This window comes from Gavialis gangeticus, unplaced genomic scaffold (genome assembly GCF_001723915.1).
Source record: "Gavialis gangeticus isolate Ggan-Ray unplaced genomic scaffold, GavGan_comp1, whole genome shotgun sequence".
NCBI classification, from domain to species: Eukaryota; Metazoa; Chordata; order Crocodylia; family Gavialidae; genus Gavialis; species Gavialis gangeticus.
In genome coordinates this window covers 8,399,997-8,422,749 of record NW_017729024.1, presented here as the reverse complement: position 1 = coordinate 8,422,749, position 22,753 = coordinate 8,399,997, and the positions used below count along the sequence as shown (strand labels likewise).

The 22,753-nt window shown below is 40.0% G+C and overlaps 1 protein-coding gene across 1 annotated transcript in view; it reads right to left on the bottom strand.

Moving 5' to 3' along the window:
* Positions 1 to 22,753, bottom strand: part of TTC37 (tetratricopeptide repeat domain 37) — a 92,511-nt gene that overhangs the window by 57,191 nt on the left and 12,567 nt on the right. Inside the window, exons 6-15 of the mRNA XM_019516877.1 lie at positions 21,439 to 21,579; positions 17,538 to 17,636; positions 17,318 to 17,426; positions 12,412 to 12,552; positions 10,003 to 10,104; positions 9,248 to 9,387; positions 3,047 to 3,133; positions 2,853 to 2,956; positions 2,634 to 2,760; positions 211 to 390 (exon numbers count right to left, since the gene is read on the bottom strand). Of these exons, the coding sequence (XP_019372422.1) occupies positions 211 to 390; positions 2,634 to 2,760; positions 2,853 to 2,956; positions 3,047 to 3,133; positions 9,248 to 9,387; positions 10,003 to 10,104; positions 12,412 to 12,552; positions 17,318 to 17,426; positions 17,538 to 17,636; positions 21,439 to 21,579 (1,230 nt within the window). The remainder of the gene's footprint in view (positions 1 to 210; positions 391 to 2,633; positions 2,761 to 2,852; positions 2,957 to 3,046; positions 3,134 to 9,247; positions 9,388 to 10,002; positions 10,105 to 12,411; positions 12,553 to 17,317; positions 17,427 to 17,537; positions 17,637 to 21,438; positions 21,580 to 22,753) is intronic.

The following is a 22,753-nucleotide window of genomic DNA, read 5'->3' as shown; positions in this document are numbered from 1 at the left end:
CCGACTGCTTTCAGACTTAATATAAATTTGAATTTAAGTGGAGGTTTCAAGCATGCTTAGAACTATAGCATTAGTAAGCAATGGGGGTGCAGGTGTGTATAAAAACAATTCCAAAAATCTTTATATTTTTGACAATAGGGAGCTGTTCTTTTCAGAGTCACTTCACATTAGAAAAAAAAATGTTCCAAAAAGAGGTTGGATATACAATACCGTGTCTCCAAGTTCCATACTTAAGTCTACAGCTGCTGATCCAGCTTCTCCATCACTTCGATTCAATTCAAAAGCCTTTTTATAGCAGCCACGAGCTCTGTTTTTGTCTCCCGCTACATCTCTGTAGTAATGGCCTAAATAGCAGAAAACACTTCCCATGTAGCTGTCCAATTTTGCAGCCTATAAACAATTATACACAAACAGCACATTTTGAAGCAGGATTCTAATATAGAACATGTTCAACAACATAATGCCAAATAGGGACCACCATGGGAACCTATCCCTATTTGGCATGTTCAACATATATAATGCATACACTTAAATAGCAGTGTGCTACCAAGCAAGTCACTTGTGAATTCCCCACATTACAAGAAAAAAAACTCAGTAGGCAGCAAGGTGTGAGACTACAGGTTTCCCTCAATTTATGCGTGTTCTTTATATGTAAATTCACTCTTATGTGATAAGCATACTTTTACCTTGCATATAACGAATCATGGGTCTATTTGCTCTTATGCGATCAGCATAGATGCCCCCCCTACCCAAGCAGCTCTGTGGAGGGAGGGGAAACAGCCATGGCTCCATTCACCCCAGCCCCAGCTGCAGCAGCCCCAGGAGTGGCCAGTGCCAGCAGCCACTGGGTTTCACCATGCTCCACCTGTTCCCCCGCACCTGGGCTCCGCTTGTCCCCACTCACCTCTGCTCCGGGGCTGCACTGTATCCTGGTAGCAGAGATGAGTGGGGACAAGCGGAGCCCATGCACAGTGGAGGATAGGCGCAGCACGGTGCAGCCCAGCGGCTGCAGGTAGCTGGCACCAGCCACTCCCGGAGCCGCTGGAGCTGGGGTGAGTGCCATACCCCGTGCCACCCAGGGCTCCGCTTGTCCCAGCCGATGCTGGAGTGCCTCTGGGAGTAGCAGACACCAGTTGCCTGCACCAGGGCACAGCGCAGCCCAGAAGCAGAGGTGAGTGGGGACAGGCGCAGCCCAGGCAGAGCACGTAGGCAGCTGGTGCCAGCCACCCCCAGGACTGGGATGAGTGCCGCTCTGTTCCCTCTGCTTTGCTGCCTTGTGCAGCCCCAGGAGCAGCACCCCTCCCTCTGCCCCTTCCTTAGTCCCAGCCTCACTCCCTCCCCTCACCACCATGGAAACCTATCCCTATTTGTTACACTGTAAAATGGGTTCGCTTTATGAGAATTCAATTTATGCGCTGTTATCTGGGAACTCATGTACCACATTAAAAAAAAAAAAGAAGAAGAAGAAGAGGGAAGCCTGTACTTCAGATCAGAGCTATTTAGTGACAGCACTAAGATAGCCTAGTTGTTCTGTTTCATGTGCAACGTCAACAAGCCAATTCTGAAGGACAAGTTAATCCGGAATTATTAGTTGCACAAAATGATTTTTTCTATAGCAACAAGCTTAAAAAGTATATAAACCTGTCATTTTCATATACAATGCATAGTTTTACTGTATTACATTGTACAGAACTTCAGTCCAAGTCATGCTGAAATTTAAATCTACACTGTTAAATCCTTAAAGTATACCCTGCTGGTTTAACTCTGAAAGGCCACAACTTGCTAGCAACTGAACTATAGTTTTGTGATGATGAACGAAGACCAACATTATAAATGTTCAGGCATTACTTCTTGTGGGCACATGCAATGTAATCCAGGGTTAACAACCTGGGGACCGTAAGTAGAAATGTCATATTCTCACCCCTTACCGGTCAAATTGATCAACAAAGAAGCATATCAACACTTCTGCCAGCCCTTTTTCCCCACCCATAGATATAAGGATTATCAATTGAACTGTGGAATGAGCAAGCTTTAGAAGTTATGCTCTGGCAGATACCATATCAGGTCAGCATGCAATGTAAAAAAAAAACTCTTGATTTTTTTAAATGCTGCTTTTCAACCAATATTAGGGTTAATAATTTAAATCCAGCCTTCATCCTTGGAGTACTGTACCAGTGCTGAAAGTTCTGGGTTGGAAAAGAAAATGGAATCTCTATAGTGTAAACATGAATTCCTACATAAGAAATCCAAACATTTAAACCAGTATTTTCCAAACTCTTCCTTAATCAGCTTGTATCTTTCCTGAGATCATTTTGTCCAATGCTTTTCTCTTTATTTCAGGATATGCTTCAGGCTGGATATCAATTATCCTAGAGGAGAATGTTGTTGCTGCAGCTGTTTAAGACTTCAACATGGCTAGCATTAGGAGCTTCCAGGAGGGCAGGTGGCTTTCAGTGAATGACCTCTCCAAGAGTTTGCAGGGATATCCAGTTTTCCTGGCTCTCCTGGTTTCTTTTCTTTGTCCCATGCACAACTCAGCAACTGCGAAGTAAATACTCATTCCACCCACTGTATTTTCCATTTCAGGTATAACAATAGACTATTCCACAAACATTTATGGATGCTTTTGTTACCTTCAAGAATTGACTAAGAGCTTTTGTTTTATCTTTTCTTGTCTCTTCACCCATGGACCAATAAGTCAGTCCTAAGTAGTGATGATACTCTGCCACTTCAGCTTCTCTTTCAATAGCACTTTGAAAACTAAGTAAAGAAGGGGAAAGAAAAAAAGGTTAGGAAAATGCTTTATAGGAAAACAAAACGAGAAAAAAGGAAGAGACACACACAGATCTTACCTTCTCTCTGCCTGCTGATAATTCTTTTGAGTGTAATGAATCAACCCCTCAAGAGCATGGGCTTCTGCCACGTGAGGATGAGATGACATAATCTGTTGTGCAACCTGCAAAGGGATATTGTGTGGTCTATAGTTTCATGCTGAAAGAGTTCGATTAGAAAAATAAAAACTTCACACAAACAACAACATACTAACCTTTGAAGCTTGGTCGATCAAGCCTTTGTTTATGTAAGCCCGACCTTTAAGAGCCAGAAGTATTGGGTCACTATTTACACCAGGCACCTAGAAAGAATAAGCATTATCTGAATTTTCTGACCCTACATGTTGACAGGTACTAACCAACAGCCAACACAATACAAAGTAGTAAATATTTACCCTTCTCAGTTCCTCCCCAGGTAACAAAAACAACACTTAGAAAATGTCAAGGCTCTCCTGCCGATCTTTTAAAGGTGCCAACTACTGATGAATGCCTAATCAGTACCATTCATATTTGGGTGGAGGGAAGGATTGAATAAATACGTAGGGGCTTACTTTGGGTTCCTGGGCATCACTGGAAAAAAAAAGTTTCCTTTGCTTTACTGATATATCTCAGTATCCAAAAGAGTGTGCTACAGCACATAAAACAAAAAAGGCGTTTAAGACTTAAAATACCTTCAGGTATAGAAAATAAAAATTTGTTGCAAATGATAATTGAAGAGTTGTACATATTCTAAGGCAAATGTTTTGTACTATTAATTCAAATGTACTGTATGCCATTGGGTTTCACAACTGAGCAGATTTTATTTTGGTCAAACTCCAACAAAAACAAAACAGAACACCTTCAGGTAAATGCTGCAGATTAGCCACTATTAAACCTAATAGACCTCTCCAAAGGAAGTCCTAAATAGCTTAAGATGCTGAGTTCACATGTGCAGAATTGCTTCAATTTTCTGTAGTATATTGTGCTTTACGATACACTTTTGAAGGCAAAAGTTAAGAATACCGAACAAGCAATTTCCCATTAAATAGTCTTAAAAAGGAAGCTGTATCAAATTAAAAAAAAAAATAATCAGGAAAAAGCAGTTAAACATTTAAGTGATATTGATGACTCAACGCATTACCAAAACAGCTTAGAACAAAAGTTAGATAGGGCTGTGAAGAACTACAGGAAACATACTAAGAAAAGATTTTATATAGTTTAGCCGGAAAGTATTCAGCCATGTTGAGTATTTCCATGTAGGAAAATGGAAAAAGATTCAGTAGACAAAAATGACAGTTACATAGAATAGCTCTGCATGCATCTTGACAGTAATCACTTATCAAACTATAAATATAATTTAGTTTGGGCAAGAGAGAAGGAAAGGTAGTTACAATACATGTGAAATAAGGCTGACTAACTGCACATGAAAGATGGTACTAATGGAGAGCCCTGGTTAAAATAAAACCACAGAAATAAGAGGGTTGAAGAGACCACAGCAATCTTACCATGTAAGTCATTTACTACACGATAAAAAAATGGCCAACCAGACAAAATGGTGAACAAAGAACATCTTTGTGGCTGGCTTGTAATGCACTTTAATATGAATGTGGCATATTACACATCAAGAAATAGGACTCTCCCTTGTCCTCCAGCATCCTGAAGAATACTGCCTACCCCTTCCCCCTCCCCTACACTGAAACCCAAGGAAAAACCTGGGTTATAGAAGCTCCCAGCTGCCTGTGCGGGTGAGGGGGAAAACGCTCTTCACTCTCTCATCCCAGCAGATGAATAGGAGCTGTGCTCACTGGCCTGGCTACTGCCCCAAGACAGTGCCCAATCCTTTACTATTCTCTTCAGTTCTCTGCGAAGTGAATGCCTCTCACCCCTGCTTCAGCATTAGGTCAATATAGGCCTGGAAGCAGCAAGGGGGCACATTCTCTCTGCCCTAGGCCACCTGGGGAGGATGTATCTGAAGTGGCTTTTCCCCAGCCACTGCTATAGCAGCAGGACATTCCAACCCTGCACAGGTAGCATGCGGGAGGAAGAGCATGTTTCCCTGCCCTGGAACATTAGTACTATGCCCTCTGCTCCTCCTGCTCCCTCTCCCCCCACAAGCTCTTCACATGGAGCTGTGTCTGGGGTATCTTGGGAGGGTTGCAGCCCTATCACTTCTTCTCCTGTTCTTGCATGAATTTGATCCAGTTAGGTGTTAAGGACAGAAGCAGTGGGGCTCTCAATATTCAGGGTATCCCAAAGAGAGAGGGGGTTGGAGCCTGAGCACTTCTGCCCACTCCCACCTTCCCTTTAGCATCACAGCAAAGTAAACCATTTCAGCCAAGTATCTATCCAATCTGCTCTTGAAAATTTCCAGCAATGCAGAGTCCATGACTGCTCCAGGGAGCCTGTTCCACTCCTTAACCATCCTCATAGTCAAAATTCTTTCTAGTCTCCAACCTACTCTGCTACAGCTTGACGATACTGCTTCTAGTCCTGTCCCATACAGCCACAAAGAATAGTCTATCTGCTTCATAGTTGTCCTTCAGATATCTGAAGGACTATCAAATGCTCCAGTCTCTTCTTCTCTTCTCCAAACAAGATAACTCTCTACCAACTTTTCCTCATAAGTCTTGCTTTCCCGACCTCTATCATTGTTGTCACTCCCTTCTGGACTCCTTCCATTCTGTCCACATATTTCTTGAAGTGCAGGGCCCAAAACTGGACACAGTACACCAGGTGAGGCCTCACCAGTGCTGAATCTAGTGGAAGAATCCCTTCCCTTGATTTGCAAGTTACACTCTTGTTAATACAACCCAGTATGAAGTTGTCTTTTTTTTGGCAGCAAAAGCACACTGTCGGCTCATATTCAGCTTATGATCTACTGTTGCCCACTTTCCGCCTCCCGCCATGTCCTTCTCTGCAGTACTGCAGCCCAGCCAGTCATTCCCCACTTTGTATTTGTGCATGGAATGAATCTGTCCTAAGTACATTACTGTACATTTGTCCTTGTTGATTTTCATCTGACTGGCTGTGGACCATTTCTCCAATCTACCCAGGTCATTGTGAACCCTAGCCTTACCCTCCAGAGTGTCTGCATCTCCGTACAATTTGGTGTTATTCACAAATTTGCCAAACATGCACTTAACCCCTCTGTCCAAATCATTAATGAAGATGGCTAACAATACTGGGAACCCCCCTGGACACCTCCTAACTCTACACTGCATCATCATTGTTGAATGCGATAATCCAACCAGTTATATATTCCCCTTATAGTCCTTTCATCCAGTCTGTATTTCTTGATTTGTTAATGAAGTGTTGCAGGAGACTGTCAAAAGCCTTGCTAAAAATCAAGTCCTATTTCCACTGAGCTTGTCACCTTCTCATAGAAGGAAATTAGATTGGTCAGGCATGACTTGCTCTTGCTGAATCCATGGACGCTGTTCCTGATATTTTCTAAATGCTGACCTGTTCTTTTCAATAGATTCCTTGAGGGCTTGCTCCTTGATCTCTCCAGGTATCAAGGTTAGACTGATTCATCTGTAATTCTGTAAATCCTCTCCCCCCCCCAATCAAAGATGAGGGGGAAAAAAGAAGAGAGGTTTGTCATTTTTCAGTCATCCAGGACCTCACCTGACCTCCCTACGTTCTTAAAAGAGGATAGAGCCAATGGCTCCAAAATTACTTCAGCCAACTCCTTCAGTACCACAGGTTGCATCTCATCTGACCCTGATAGCATGAAAGCTTCCGGTTTGTACAAGTAATCCCTAACCTGTTCTTCTACCACTTTAGTCTATTTTTCTTCTTCCTCATCTTTGCTGCCAACTGTACTTGTCTTCTGGTAGCTAACCCCATTTATGAAAGCTGAAGTAAAAAAATGCATTAAATACTTCCATCTTCTCTGCATCACCTGTAACTAGATTTCCATCTGCATTTTGTAAAGGGTCTATGGTTTCTTTAGTCTTCTTACATTTGACATTATTGTAGAATCCTTTTTTATTGCCTTATGCCACTTGCCAGTTGCACCTTAAATCATGTCCTGGGCTTCCAAATTTTCTCCCTGCTCACCCGCGAGATACTTTTATGCTCCTTCCTACTAATTTGACCAAGTTCCTACTTTTAGTAGGATTCTTTTTTTTAATTTCAGCTCACTGAAGAGATTGCTGTCTAGGCATGCTAGTCTCCTATTACATTTCCCATTCTTCTGTCACACTGGAATAGCTTTCTCTTGCATCCTTAATAAAGCTTCCATAAAATACAGGTAGCTCTCCTGGACAACTTTTCCCCTGGGACTTGCCTCCCAGGGGATCCTGCCTACCAGTTCCCCAAGTTTGTTCATACCTTCTTTTCTCAAGCCCAGTGTCTTTACTCTGCTACTCTCCTTCCTTCTTTCCTTCCAGCTCTGCACAAAGGAGGAGGGAGAGTTGGAGGCAGAAGTAAATGGGCTCCCAGTGTTCTGGCGGTCCTGGAATGGTTGGAGAATGGCACAGCTGTGTCCCAGGCATCTTGGAAAGGTTGGAGTCCTGCTGCTTCTGCTTCCACCTCCCCCTCCCTTCACAGAGTCACCTTTGTGTAAAGGCTGGCTGGGCAGAAGTGGCAGGGCTTCCTATGTCCTGGGAAGGATTGAGTCCTGTGTGAATGCTCCCCATACTTTGTATAGACGTAGGTCTGCACAAGAGTGAAGAGAGCATCTCTTTTACTCAGGGGGGATCCCAGCTGACACGATGGTGAGCTCAGAGATAAATTTCTTATTGGTAGTCTAGTGGAGGAAATTAAGGGGAGGCAGGGGGTTGAATGATGGCCCCTACCAACAGCTCGAGTTCCCCCTGCAAAAATTCCCCAGAGCAAAAAAGTTCCCAGAGTGCTTTCCCCCTTCTAAACAGTTTGCCTTGTGAAACAAGGCCCATGAGATTTCTATTACATAACATTATCCATCTGCCAGACTTCTTTGTTCACCATAAAAAATAATGAAAGTGACTGGTTTGCAAATACAAGAGGCAGATGACCATTTACAGACAAAATACTGGTACCAAGATCTTTAAATGCATTTATATTAAAACACAGCTTTTGCTCTACTGTACACATATAGTGTTACTATATTGTAAAAGCATGTTTACAACCCAAAAAGAGCACTTAAAATTTGAAGAACACAGAAATATTTAACAAAACACTTGATATGGGAGTGGGGAATGAAAAAAAAAATCTAAGATTATACTGAGGCTGCAGGCCTGGGGGATGGGAAGAATAAAGAAATTGTTAGATAAGAGGGCAGGATGAGGAGAAAACAATTTATGGATGAAGAGGAGGGCAGAGTCACCAAAACACAAAATGAGCAAATTTCAGTGTCAGAACCAGACCAAAAAATAAGGAAAAAGTTTCCCCGGTTTAGAACGATGGTTTCTGCAGGGTGAAGAGAGCCTGAAAGAGAGCTGGAGGGGAAATTTAGGACCCAAGTAAAAACAGCATACATTAAAATGCAAGACAAAAAGGAGAGCGAGAGAGAGAGAAAAAAAAGTGGAAAATGCAGCACCTGTCTCATATCTGGTCCTTTCTATATCTGTCACTGTAAACAGACGAGAGAGAGAAAAAAAAAACCCCTTCAGGACGTTTCTGACTTGAAGGCTAAGTACGGACAGTCAGAAAGCCCGAGGAAATGATTCAATCTTTGCAGGTTAGTCTAAGCTGCACAGACTGAACTGATAAGCAAGTGAACAAACATTCACTTTTAATTCCAGGAACGCCTCATGCTGCCACATGCCTGCAGCAGCCCACGCCAGAAGCTGGGGAGTGCTAGAGCATACCTGCTTGCTTGGCTGGAGCAGATAGCTTGGGCCAGGGCTAGCCTGCCCACACACCCTGCAAGCAGGTGTTTGCAGGGAGGATGCAAAGCATCCTAGGATGCTCGGGGACTTAACTTAAATCTGGAGAGGATAGGGTACAAAAGTTCAACAAACCTATTTAACTTAAATCAGCTTACCTAATACTACATCCATCTAGGTTTATCTTAAAAAGTTTTCATCCCTTTTAGAAGTGGTTTATGTGCACTGAACTTTCGTTATGTTACTGATTTAAACCAGTTTCAGATCACTTATACCAGTTTGTGTGTAAATGTCTGTCCCTGAAGTGAGCTAGAGGAAAGAGATCAGCTTCAAGAGAAGCCAGAAGACTAAGCAGCAAGAATGGATACATCAAAGGATCAAGCGAGGAGTTGCACAGAAGTGACCATCAAGTGATTAAAATAGATGTGACAAGGAACGAGAAACAGGGAGGTGGAAGGTGAGGAAGACACAAAGAAAAAACACTATAGCAAATATTTTCTTTATAGCAGAGTTTCTGAATGTGGAATAAAAGTAGGAGGGAAAGAGACCCACAACTTTTGGGTCCCAAATGCAACAGGAAGGGAACCCGATTTTTTCTTTTAATGTATCAGTTAAAACCAATACCTGCTCAAGAGTACTAATGGCGTCTTCTGCCATGTCAGCATCTAGCGTTTTAACCAAAGCCTCTACTTTCAAACGAAGTGCAAGATTTTTCTGCTCAAGAAGGGCATCAGGATCGCCGAGCTGTTCTAACATCTTAAGAGCTGTTTAAAAAAAAAAAAAAAAAAAAAGCGCAGCTTTTATTCTAGTTCTAAGCTAGCTTTAAAATGATACAATTAACTTGACATTGTTAAGCCTATTAGTTTCTGACAGAATTTGAACATTACTAGAACCGCATTTTTCATTTTAAGTTTAAATTAAGGCTCTCTTCTTCCATAAGAAAAAGAAAAAAATAATAATTATTTTTTAACTAAAGACTTTTTCAGAAGATGATAAAACCAATTGGCTGAAAGAGAAACAAACTTTATGCTAGCAGCCCTCAGGTATACTGAACACACTGGAAACAGTAGTTTGAGTTTTGATACACTTGTAAAATTAATTTTTATTTATTTCATAGTATTTGAACCTTCTAATATGAGAGATTAGCTTTCCCTTTTCTTGTTTAGAGAAAACGTATATGTTACAATTGAAAGCAACGTTTAACTTGTTACCAGTATTTGTGCCAATAAACAACAGCCTCTCATCTAACAAGATCAAGACAACATACACCTGTAGAGATCAAATCACCTTTAAGAGGTAAGCCATGTAAATACAGTCAATTAGATATTGCTTTATCCTTCTCTGTATAGGTTCTTTTGGGAAAGAAAAAAAATAATTACCATGATTGCAGGAAAACACAGCTTCTTTGTATTTTTGCATTTTCATTTGTGCCTCTGCCAGATAATACCATGCTGCTGGACACTGGCTGGTCTTCTGCAAACCTAGTTTTCAAAATTAAAGTTGGTTTAAAATAAAACTTGAGGATGCAAAACAGATTTCGTGGCTGTTGGAAGGCTGGCAGAATTCTATCCCATGTGCACCACCACAAAACATCATGCAAAATGATATAAAACTCAAAAGACAGTTCTTCATTTGAGGCCAAGTTTATGATATTGTCTTGATGCTTACAGGAAGGGTTAAGTTAATATGGAGGTAAAAGTGTAAGTTTCACTACTATGCCAAGCTCACAGTGTCTATCCACCGTCAGTAAATCAACAAAGAGGGAGAAACATGAGGAGTTACGCACACTAGTTTAGAGATGCATGCATCTTGAATGCTCAAGAAGCAAAACAAAAGAGTTTCCATTTAAACAGCAGAGGGACATCAACATCCCTTAGACTGTTTTGAAAACTTCTCCTTGGGTCTTTGTCAACAGAAGATCTGCAGAAACTAATACAGTACAGTTAATACAAAACAAAACAGTTCCTCTTCTTTCCAACAGGAACTAGTGTTTTGTTTTTTTTCTTTTTTCAAGGACTTAAAAAGAATCACATGCCTTTCCGGATGGGACAAGATCACCATGGAGCCTAAGTGGCTGGAGAGGATCTCACACTAAGAAGGGCAAGTAGGATGTAAATATTTTATGGAAGTGGCTCTAAATACCAGTTATCTTGGCTAATGCCAGTCATATATGTCTACCCATCTAAGGAGTCAGCTTTGGCCAGGGGTAGTACAGACACTAAGGAGCATAGTTGACAGCCCAGTTTGAAGCCTCAGCAGAAACGCTCGCAGTATGGCCCTGGCAGATTCCGACAAATCTGCAAATTCTGCAAAGTACCTTGTTGTACACTGACGCAAAAAAAGAAAGGAGAACTTTGGGCTCTGAGGACAATTAAAAACTTATTTGTAAATGGAAATTTTATCCTATCCTTTACTTAAAAATGGAGCATCTTGCATGTTCTGCGAAAAAGAACGCACGTTGTATCCACCACTAGCAGATTCAGTAGTCCTTACTGGGCCACAGCCTTATCTTCCATTTTGGCCTCAATGATCAGAGGTACATAAAATTAACAGAATACACAGTATTTGCTCCTTTCACATCATATAGGTAGGTTCAGGTTTAGCAGAAGCAAATAAGGTATATGGAGAGAAAAGGGTTTATGAACAAGCTATACTAAATAAATCTGAAATCTGTGTTTATGAACAGGAATGAATGAATGCTGTCAAGACATGTCTAACATATAAGTGTTTTTAAATAAGGTTTTTAAAAAAGAGTGTTTGCTTTTCGAAATTGATCTTTCATTAAAAGCTGAAATGTCTAAACACTTAAAGGTATAGTGGCCAAAAATATGAAATATTTCAATTTATACATTCTATTGTGGTGCCTCATCTCCCCAGCCAGACTTCATCATCATACATTGTGACTTCTTCTTGATAAGGAGTAGCCATGTGTCCTGGGATACACTCTGATTGGAGAGCCCAACCCACAAAGGTGGGTTGACCTACAGTGCCCAGGAGACAACCCTGCAATACTAGCTGAGTTCTGACATTTTAATTCACTTCTGAAAAAAAAATAATAAATGAGACAAAAAACAAAACCAAGAACCCACTCTTGTTTGCCAACCAGTTCTACACATAGACTATTTTAAAAAGAACCGTGTCATATCTCATTATAAGCAAACTACAGTCAAATCCTCAATGGTTAATATAGAATACTGCAGTAATTATAGCTGCTGTAAAAGAACTCTAGGCTGGTTTTCAGATGCCCACAATAAAGAATATTTAGTGTAAAACTGTAAAAGAAAGTTCTCTTTTAAAAAGGGATGTTGTTAACTTGAAAAGAAAAAAACATCCCTGTTCAGTTTCCTCATAATCAGTTGTATTCCATGCTGCCAGAGTACAACTGAAAGATTAGGAAGATGTTCGTTATAGCTGCACCTGCCCTTGATGAGGGGAAAAAGAATCACGTTCCCTTTGCTTTTTATTTGTGTAGAACTTTAAACAACAGTTCAGAAGAAGAAAAAAAAAACACCCCAGCAAGTTGAAAAATTAAGAAAATACTGTTAGAGATTAATCACAGAATCGAAAGGGAAACTTAAGTTGAACATAGTACACAAAGTTACTCAACTTTTTTTTTTGTTATTGGTTAGATTTCAAGTTGTCAACATCTTTTAAAAATGCATCTTGCCTGGCTGATTTAGAAGATAATTAACCAATTTTACTTTCCATTCAATACTTTAAAGGTGACCCATACAAATTAACCATTGCACACAATACAAATAGTTATCTTAGTTGTATTATACATTTACCTTCAGACAAATGCTTGGCAGCCTCTTCATATTTTTTTTCTTGGAGGGATTTGATGCCCAAACCAATAAAGCCAGGGCCACTGCTTGAGTCCATTTCCATAAGCCTGCAACAGAAATGCAGGGCTTCTTCAGTGACAGTACCTAGTATAATAAAGAGAAACAATTTCTCATAACTGCAGTTTGATAAAAGCTATAGACAACAAAAAGCTTTAATATATTTAACTCAAGAGATGCATAAAGAAATCAATTTACTTCAGATCTAGTTCTCAAACTTAAAAGCAGCTGAGTTTTTAGTAGCAGCTTTCTAACATACAGCAGCTATTTTTTTTCCCAGCAGTGTTATATACCAACTGAAGAAACTGCTGCTTAGCACCATCAAGCCATGTGCCAAAAATGTTACGCATGTAGATGCTGGATTTATCCACTTATATTAAACTACTAAAGGTACACACCCTCATCAAGGGAAATACCTCCTGGCTGATTGTCATCTTAGCCCAGCTGAAGATCTCACAAAGACCTGCCCCTGAATTAGTCAAAATTAACTCTTCCCTGAAAGAACTTTGCCTGTTCCACAAGTTCACTGTAATGAATCTTGCAATCAGCTGCAGAAGGAGATTGAGAAAATTAGATCACACATTCTCTTCTAACTGCTGACAAAACATTGTACCCATTACACTTACATTTAGTTCTGCCTGTAGATTGAATACTTCTTGTTTAGAGAAGTTGATAATGCTCACACCATTAGACTTAAAATTATCTTTAACCTTTATCTTTGGAGAATTAGGGATATCTTTCTTTCGTGTAACAGTTAACTTTAATTTGCTTATGGCCAAAGGTGAAAAACATTACCGGTGGGTTGACGGAATCGTATAATAAAGAAACAGATCATTTAAAGCACTGTGGTCTAGCTATAGCAACTCTGTATATTAATACATAGCAATACATTTTCAAAATCCAGGCTTTCTTATTGATATGGACTGTGAAAAGGGGTAGGACTCACAAAGTACATGCAGAAAAATGATGCCTTGTAATAACTCCTACTCTTTGGGGGAAAAGCCATTTGTAATTATGACTGGTTAGGGCTTTTCCCTTAACACATGATCCTCACTCATCTTAATTTCAAGCTTAATTCTGGTCTTTACTTATCAGACACCTGCATAATTTCTTATAATAAAGGCTTGTGATTTGGTACTCTAGCAGTTATGATTTGCAAGAACAGAACTAATATTTCAAACAAAAATGTTTATTTTTTAGCTACTAGATACAGATAGGTTCTCTCTCACTGCTGGACTTAGACCAGACTTCAAACATGGTCTTTTGCAACATGAAGCCGTTACCTTTGAATAAGACCACCCATACACCAAGAAAACTGTCTTTCAGCAGACTTTAAACTAGGGATAAGCAGTCATGGCATAGAGAAAAGTCAAAATTATGATTTTCTTGCCTTGACTGCAGTTTTCAATGTTTTGTGTTGCTTTTTTTAGGTCAGCTAGGATTCAGCCTCTTGAACTTACTCCCTTCCCCTTTCAAAACACCTAACTGAAAGTTCATGCCTGATGATCTTAGAAGACTCTATAAACATGGAAATGCCAGAGGAAAAGGACTGAGATACATAAACACTTGCTAATTAGAAATTAAAGTAGAAGAGAGTAACTTAGATGATCTCATAGCAGACACATTTCAATTCAAACACTTGTAAAACACATGAAGTAATACACAGATTGGTGAAACACAGGTCTTTACTGAATCAGAAACAAAGGAGAAACAGCAGAGGCCGTTATTTCAAGAAGTCCACTCAGGAATCTTTACAAAAATGAACGTTCCACTCCTCTATCTACACATGGAAAGGGGAAAAGGTACCTTTTTCTCCCCGTATAAAATTAATGGGTACAGGAGAGCTGATCATTTGATCTAGTACCAACCTGCCCATTCCATTCTTCCCCATTATTATAGGGGTGGGCAAGGTTATTGTCAACCCTTCATAAGCTGCAGGCAAGACACCTTGCTAGGTAATCAAGACGACTTAGGTCAAATGAACATGACTTGCATACATTAATGTAATGTGAAACATTACATGCTGTGTGATATATCAGCTGCTGGAACAATCCTCAAGCTGTGTACAGACTGGACAGTACAGTTAAATCAAATAAGTTTGTGTGAAAACTCTCATATTTTACAAATGCAGTCCTTTACATACAAGAATAGGTCTTTAATACTTAAACTAATACTTATAGGTAGAAGTGCTGTACTGTGTCAGACCACAGGTCCATCTAACCCTTTAACCTTTATTTCATAGGGGCCCAGTGGATGCTGAAGAGAAGAGTATCTATATAATCCAGGGTCTATCCAGACTGATCTTCCCTTGTTTCTATTCCACGTTAGCAAACTACTGCCAATAGCCATGCCCAATAGGGCCCAAAGGCCAGCTTCTAATGTCCTCCAATTGATAGCTTGGTGCACTAGATAGAGAGGCTCTGTGCACTGAACCTAGCCCGTGGGCCATCTGTTTGACGTCCCCATTCTAAACAAAGCTGCAGCTTTGTAAACGTGATTGCAAACATTCCTTACAAATATAATTGAACTTATTAACATTAACGAAGCTGTTTAATGTGGAAAAAATAACCTTGCAATTAAAACTGGAAAACTATGCCAACAAATCTGTGGGCAATCAACAAATTACCTGAAGGATTATATTTTACTAATAAGGTCATGCTGCTTTAATTTTCCCCAAATGAATTTCAATTCAACCTTCTAGGCTGAAAGTTTTCAGGCTACTGGGCATTTCTGCAAATGTTCATGGAATAATGAAGTTATTAATTCATAGGAGAACCATTTTTATTTCATGAAGCAACAACAGATCAGAAAAATTTACTCTTCCAGAAGTTTTCTACAGTTCATTCAGTTTCAGATGCCAAAGTGTTACATTGTCAGTGAAGACAGTAGGCGCATTTGACCGGTGTTAATTCTGCAAGTGTGCATGTATGTGTGTATTTTATGTACATGCACACACGTGTATAAATATATACAAAAAGTTATAGCATCCTGCCATCAGAAAAGAGAAGATAAATTGGAAAGGTTCTACTGCTAGGTCAAAAATTTTAAACTTCTATAACTGTAAATAGATATAACTATTTTCCTATTTCTTTGGGTTCAGTACTCCAGCCCTATTTCTGGGCTGTTTGGCAGAGCTCAGAAGACAAGGAAAAAATAGTCTTAAGTCATATTTTATGCTCCCTCAATTCTGAGGTGGAATGACAGTATAGGTTACCTTAGGGCCATATATTTAGAGGTTTAAATAGAAATTAAGGAGCTTTATCTTTAAAGTTCACATCTTCAAAATTTTGGGATAAGTTTTTTTATACTTATTTAATTAGAACTCCTTGTTGTTTAACATTTAGAAAAGGTAAGTAAAAACAAACCAATAATACTTGGAAAATATGTTTATCTTCTGTGTCAACATACACATTATATTTTCTGATCTTCGCAGTGTGGGCAATAACACTTTATATAAAAAAGCAGCGGATGTGAACGCATGCCATAAAATCTGCAGCTCCAGTATTAGGAAATAACTTCAATAGCTCTGATATGCTAGTTAAGTATGGAATTCTGGGCCCTGACCCCACAAGAAAAGCAACACTGAGAGCTGCAAGAGTTGATGGGGAATCAGTAATGGGATAATTAAGGTTCATTTTAGTAAGATTGGTCAGAATATAAAGGAAGCTGGAAATAATAAAGGACTCTCACAAAGAGAAATCAATGTAGTGCTTTTATGCTGTTTTGTTGTGATATGTCCTAAAACTGTGTACTATTACTTCTGACAAAGGCATTATTCAGATTTGATTTGTCTTTCTGGTTTCCCTCAATTAGGATAAACACTGAAATTAAGACTTCTCTATTATTTCTTTCACGCAGTCTACCTCACTGGACACAAATCGGGATTATTTAGCTTTCATATCTGAAAAGCACAGGAACTTCTGTGTAGCTCTAGAACACATGTTTCTGAGTTTTATGTGGCTCGCGGTTATAAAGACCATGTTTAAAAATAATTTTGACTGGTTAACTTTAAAGTCAGTTCTGGTCTTTTTAAATTATCAACGGTGGTACCTAAAAATAGTGGAAAAATCACTAGTCACTTTTGAAAACGTAAGCCCTGACCTCCAGTACAAGTGCAATATTAATTCTATAGTGACTACTGAAAAATGATTATGTACATTTTAAAATCCTAGCGCTAGCAAAGACAGCATGCTGTCCTCAAAAAGCATAAACAAAAATGTGGCCCTTTCCCTATTTCATTCAAATACCCATTTTATTTTGCCGGCACTTGCAAATCTTTCAGAGAAAGATTCATAACCCTCCTACCAAATGAAAGGTATTTTCTGGGTCACAAATCACCTGACTTTGCCTTTATCCAGAGCTTTAACTGTCATTAACCTTTCTACCAAAGATAGGCTAACAGGATTATCTTCATGCTCATGAAACTAGTCATATTTTTGGGGAGGCTGTTTTTGGGCTTTGCAAAGCACTACCCCAAATAAGATTTTGTATGCTGCAAACTAAAAAATCATTATACCAAAACCAGATGTAATAAAATATTACTTTTTTAAAAAAGTCACTTCATAGTACAACAGCACCAAGTTTCACAGCCCTGAGACACTGTACTTTAGGTCAGAACTACTTTCCTCCTCTCCAGGTCGGTGGAAACATAACATCTAATTGAAATGATATCCTCAAATGGAAAATGGTGCAAACTGTCTCTAACAGCATATTCCATCAGCCAACTGAAGGAATAGACCATGAAGGGTTAGTTCTGTTGTGAGACATGATGGGACAAAAGGGAGAATGGGTACAGAACCAAGAGGCAAAATTTGTAATAGTAACAGAAATAAACCAAAAACATCCTACTCACCTGACTGAATAAAGTGCAAGCAAAGTACTTCTAAAGGATAACTCAAGGTAGGATACAAAACCATCATGTCATCACAGGCCTTCTTCAACCTAGTTGTTTCATGAGGAAACTTGAAAGGAAAAAAGACAGAAACAGCTTATTTAGCTATCCACATGTTACTAAACAGGAAAAGATTATTTTTTGGGTTACTAAAAAAGAATACAAGTACTAGTGGCCTTACTTTTGACAAACACTGAATGAAATCTCTGTACAGAATTTGATGGTCTTCACTGGGAATCATGTCTGCAGAGTTCACTGCATGTTCAAATGCAGTCAAAAGCTGTAATAAGAAGTCCGTAAGTGTACTGCAGTATGAATAAGCATGAAATGTAATAAATATTGAACATATGAAATTCTTTAGTCATTTTTCAGAAGGATATAATGTATACTAAAACAGTTATACTATGAAAAGAGAAAAAATACATAATAGAGGGTTCTTTAAACAGTATTCCGATGCACTCAAGTCCAGTTATATCTTTAGGTTGGTAAGTAGCACTTAGGTGACTGAAGTGAGCCATGTAAGTGACATTTTGGATCGCTTGCATGGATTTTAAATCCTATTGCCCCCAGGAAGAAGCATAACTCCATATAAACTGCAAAAAATAAAGGCGGCTAAAAACCTCCTATGTTTTACCCCCAAAGCCTAGCGGTTAGGGCACTTAACTAGTGAATAGAAAAACTGGGTTCTAAGCCAGTGATTCTCAACCAGGGTGCTGTAACATTCTTATAGGTCTGCTGCACAATATTAGCACCTACACGATTCACAAGATAAACCCAGAGATTTCAAATAGGCATCTATAGTATTAAACATGTTCTGATCTGCTGTAATCTTTCTGAACTCAGCAACAGAAGAATTGCTCTAGTATTTTTCTGTAGTCAAAAAAATGACTCAAGGCTAAGAGCTGGCATTTTCCAAGGTGTGCCTTGAGTCTAAAAACGTTGAGAACTACTGTCTTATGCCCTACTTTGATCTAAACCTATAGCTCTCACCTCCTAGAAAAGTACTTGAAACATCAGGCCATGGGTCAGGCATTGCTAAGAATCTCTTCCACTCTCCTGTTGAAGCTGAGCCAGTGTTTAGCCAAGAGGAGAAGATCTGTAGGCCAGAAAGACCAGAATACCACTTACATGACTAATTTTAATGATTAAAGTGCTATTTACCAACTTAAAAGAGAACTGGATTTGAGCCATAGTGTTCAAACGGTAGTAAATCTACTGCTAGTCATTGAAGTACAGAGGTGTTAAGCCATGTTAGTCTGAAGTCAGGTAGGATGTAGGGCAGACTAGTACCTTGAAAACTAACTGGTTCAGAGAGACATGAGCTTTCTCAGACAGCAACCTACTTCAACAGATGCTACCTAAAGTACTAAAATAATCTAATATAGGCACTAATATAATACATATGCAAACTAAACAAATGTGAAATGCTATTTATCATGGAAGCCATCAGTTTTAAAGAAGTATTAAATATCTTTATGCTAGTTGTCATTTTGACTCTCCTAGCTTTTGTGCCTTTAAGATGGGACCTTAGCACTGATCATAGGTACAACTCTTTTTTTCTTTTACATATCTACATACACATACCCTATACACACACATCTGCACACACATATACAGACATAAATACACACACACACACGCCCTGCTTCCCACACATCCACACAACTATGTATAGATGTATGTTTAAAGTATAACATCTGGCCACAAGAAACCTCCTTGTAAGTCCTTAAGTTCTGTCTTGGAAATAGCCCAAAATCCAAAAAGCATAGATGCTACTACACCTACCTGTGCCAATCCTAATTTTAAGTGGCCTACTCCCTGATGCAGAATCAAAAATCATATTACATACATCATACAGTACCTAGGGAGACTTAGGCATCTTAAAATATAATGTGAAAGAATGAGCACATGGAGTAGAGAGTTGCCTACTTTTACTCATAAGGAAATTCTGAGGAAAGATTTGTATCTTTAATCTTACCTCTCCCCAAGATTTGGGTACCTTATTAAAGCCTGTACTGAAATATCTTACTCCATTTGAGATTCACAGCTCAGAATCCTGTCCTGGAGGTAGATGCCTTTTCATAAAATTACTCAGAAGGCAAAACACTCAGCCAAGAAGTGATAAATCCAGAATAAGGCCCTCATCTACCTTAATGCAGACCATTTACACCTATTACTTTTACCTCCCTGGAACATGCACTATCTAGTACAGTGATGTTCAACCTTTCTGGCTGGCACGCAGGATGGACAGTGCCCTGTCTGTCTGCAGGCTGGATCCAGCTGGTGATCCTGATCCTGCTGTGCATGGAGAAGGTGCTGTGGCCCAGCTCCATGGGGAGAAATAGATGGCCCGACCTCAACACAGCTGCACGTGGAGAACAGGACATGGCTCTCACCTGATGCAGCCCTGTGGGGAGAAGGGCACGTTGCTTGGCCCTGATCTTGCTATGTGTGGGGAATGGGACATGGCCCAGCTCTGCAGAGAGAAGGAGGTGTGGCCTGGCCTCACTCCAGCCACACAAAGGGGGCACGGCATGAATGACATGTGCCCCCAGTAGCTGGGTGGGGCACGGTGGCTGCGGGAGCACAGCAGCAGTAAGCTGGAGCTCCCAGGGGGAAGTGGCAAGCGCCGACCAGGGGTTGGCAAACACACACAGACGCCGCTGGCAGTGTCAACAGCAACCAACAGCAATCGCAGACTGTCCGCAGACATCAGCAGTGGGGTAACAAGCGGCGACCACCCACACTGTTGGTGGCACCTCTTGCTACGGGGTACATGTATACCTACACATACCCCCTACATGTCGTCCCTCCAGTCGGCATGGCAAAGCTCCAGTCTGCGGGAGAAAGAAGGCATGGCCCAGCTTCAGTCTGGCTGTGTGGAGGGAACAGGATATGGCCTGGCTCCATAGGGCTTGGGAGTTTGGCAGAAAAGGAGGGTGGTGGTATTCACTGCCACTGCTCCCCCACTGCCAAATTTCCCAACCTGTGGGGAGGTCTGTGGGTTGGATGCTGTGGCTCCATGGGCTGGAGGTGAGCACCCCTGGTACAGTATGAGGCTAGAACTCTCGCCACCTGTCTTGCTGGAACTGCTCCATTTTGCAAAAATAAAGTATTCCAGATTTATTTAGCCAGAGAGGGAGTAAGAGAGAACATGACTCCTTAACCTAGTGTTTAGGGCCTTTACCTCATAGTAAAGGAACTATTAATGTATTTTAGCTAATGAATGTTTGATACAAAATCTATAAATAGCCTATAGAGTGGGGACTGAAACTCGCTGCTTTTCTTCAACACAAGACGGGTATCCTAACCTAGAGAATCATGCTCCATCTTGCTGATGCAATGAGTTCTTTTTGGCTAATTAAAAGAATGTCAAGAGGTGATGGGAGTAATCCTTTCTCTTTCCCCACCCCCTCCCCAAGTGACTACAGAGCTACCCATTAGGGTACTCTCTCTGCAAGTAAGAGATGTGGGTTTAAATCTTCCAGGGAGAACAAAGCAGTTTACCTAGGCCCTCTCATCCTGGACAAGGCCTGTAACTACTAAGTTATTGTTTAGATGGGGTGAGATGGAATGGTACCACTACCTGTTGAATTTTTAAAGAAAGCAGGTGCCATCACAGCATTGGATCCCAACCTGGCAGGCATGCATACAGAATGCCTACTGAAGTGATCCCTTCAGGAGTCATGGCAGGGCAATGCTTTTTCTAGAGTCAAAAGAGTTTTAGGTATGAGATACACTCTGACCAAATCGCAGCCCTATTAAGACAGAGATCTTTCTAATCATGCACAGAAGCAGAAAGTTAGATACTGGGAGACTTTTAATGTGGGAAACTGAGGTGGCAACACAGTTTAGGCAACAATTAAGCAAGAGTTTTCAGAATCAAAATTTGGACTGAGGTACCTAAATTCTACTGAAGATATTGGTGTTCTTTTTTGGATCTGGCCCCAAGTGATTATGTGCCAAAGAGGAATATTTTCAAAATTCACTTTTGAGCCCTAGGAACATTACTGAAAGTTAAAAAGCACTTCAGAAATTTCCATTCAAACTGAGTTGTGTAGAGCATAAGTGAGAAACTTTACCAACTGCTGTGTCTCATTATCTTGATTCTGTGTACAGTCTGCCAGTAACTGGATCATCCTCTTCCATAACTGGTGAAGCTCTGCATTATCTGCACCTTCCTCCTGCTTTACCTTAACCAATCTGTGCCATGTTCGAGCTGCCTGTCAATAAGAAATGCACTTTGAAAATCAGAGGCTTTATGTGACCTTTCCAAATTATAGTAACAACTTAGCAATGTGAGTAGTTACTGTTTCCTAATTTAAGGGGCCAAGAGCGCCAGAAAACTCAGGGTTAGTGAGTTAGTACTATACAAGTTACTTTACAATGCTGTTTAGTACAGTGAATAGGACAAGGAGCATTTGAACTTCTGTATTCGTGATGCAGTTTACAGTTTCTAAAATTGACTATTTAACCTTGTATAATAAAATACTACTACAAAAGAAACCTTTCAAGTGTTTCTTGTAAAAAAGGTAATTTCTACTTTTACATACAGTGAAAGCAGCATACTAACCACGTGCAATAAGCAAAGTTCTTGCTGGAAGCACACAACAACATGATCATAGACCATATTTGTTAACACCAGTGAGGAAAAAAATTGCATCCCAAACAATATTATTTTTTCTAACAGTAAAATGGCTCAGCATCTACTTTTGATTGAGAATGAAAAGCCTATTATATCTGAGAGTACTGTTAACAGAAGTGGAACAATGCAAGTGTTATGCAATCCCAAAGAAACCCCATTTATAAAATGTGAATTTTAACACTAGAAGGTGGACCACATAAAGGCTTATGAGTTTGCTACTGGCATTAAACTACTGAAGCCAAGTCTTGTTGCTTAGTAAAGAGAGACTTGTGTTTTTATAGATGAAGAAATTTCAGGTTTGATCCCTGATGCTGATGAATGAAGCAGGGGTGTTATATTCCATCTACCTTTCACTGTTTTTAAAGGTTTGAACACCAGTATACGTTCCAAAATCTCCTGTGTCATACTGAGGCTATCCTATAATCATAACCAAAGAATTCCTTAGCCAAAAGCTACTTTTTTAAGAGACAGAGACTAGTGTTAAATTCTCAACGGTTAAAAGAAATTAAAATGCTCCAAAGAAACGGAAGTAGGTGAAAGAATTCTCTAGAAAAGGAAGTACAAGATTATATCCTTATAATGCATGAACATGAAGGTACCGAATTAATGCTAATGCACCTTTTAATCTGGCTGTGAAAGGGTGGCTTGCCTCTTTAAAGGCCAGGTGGTTTGGGGGGGGGGAGCAATTAGCAAGTGGTCAATTTTTCCTATAAAAAGCCTGAGAAAGAGCCTGAGGAGAGCATATAGGGAAG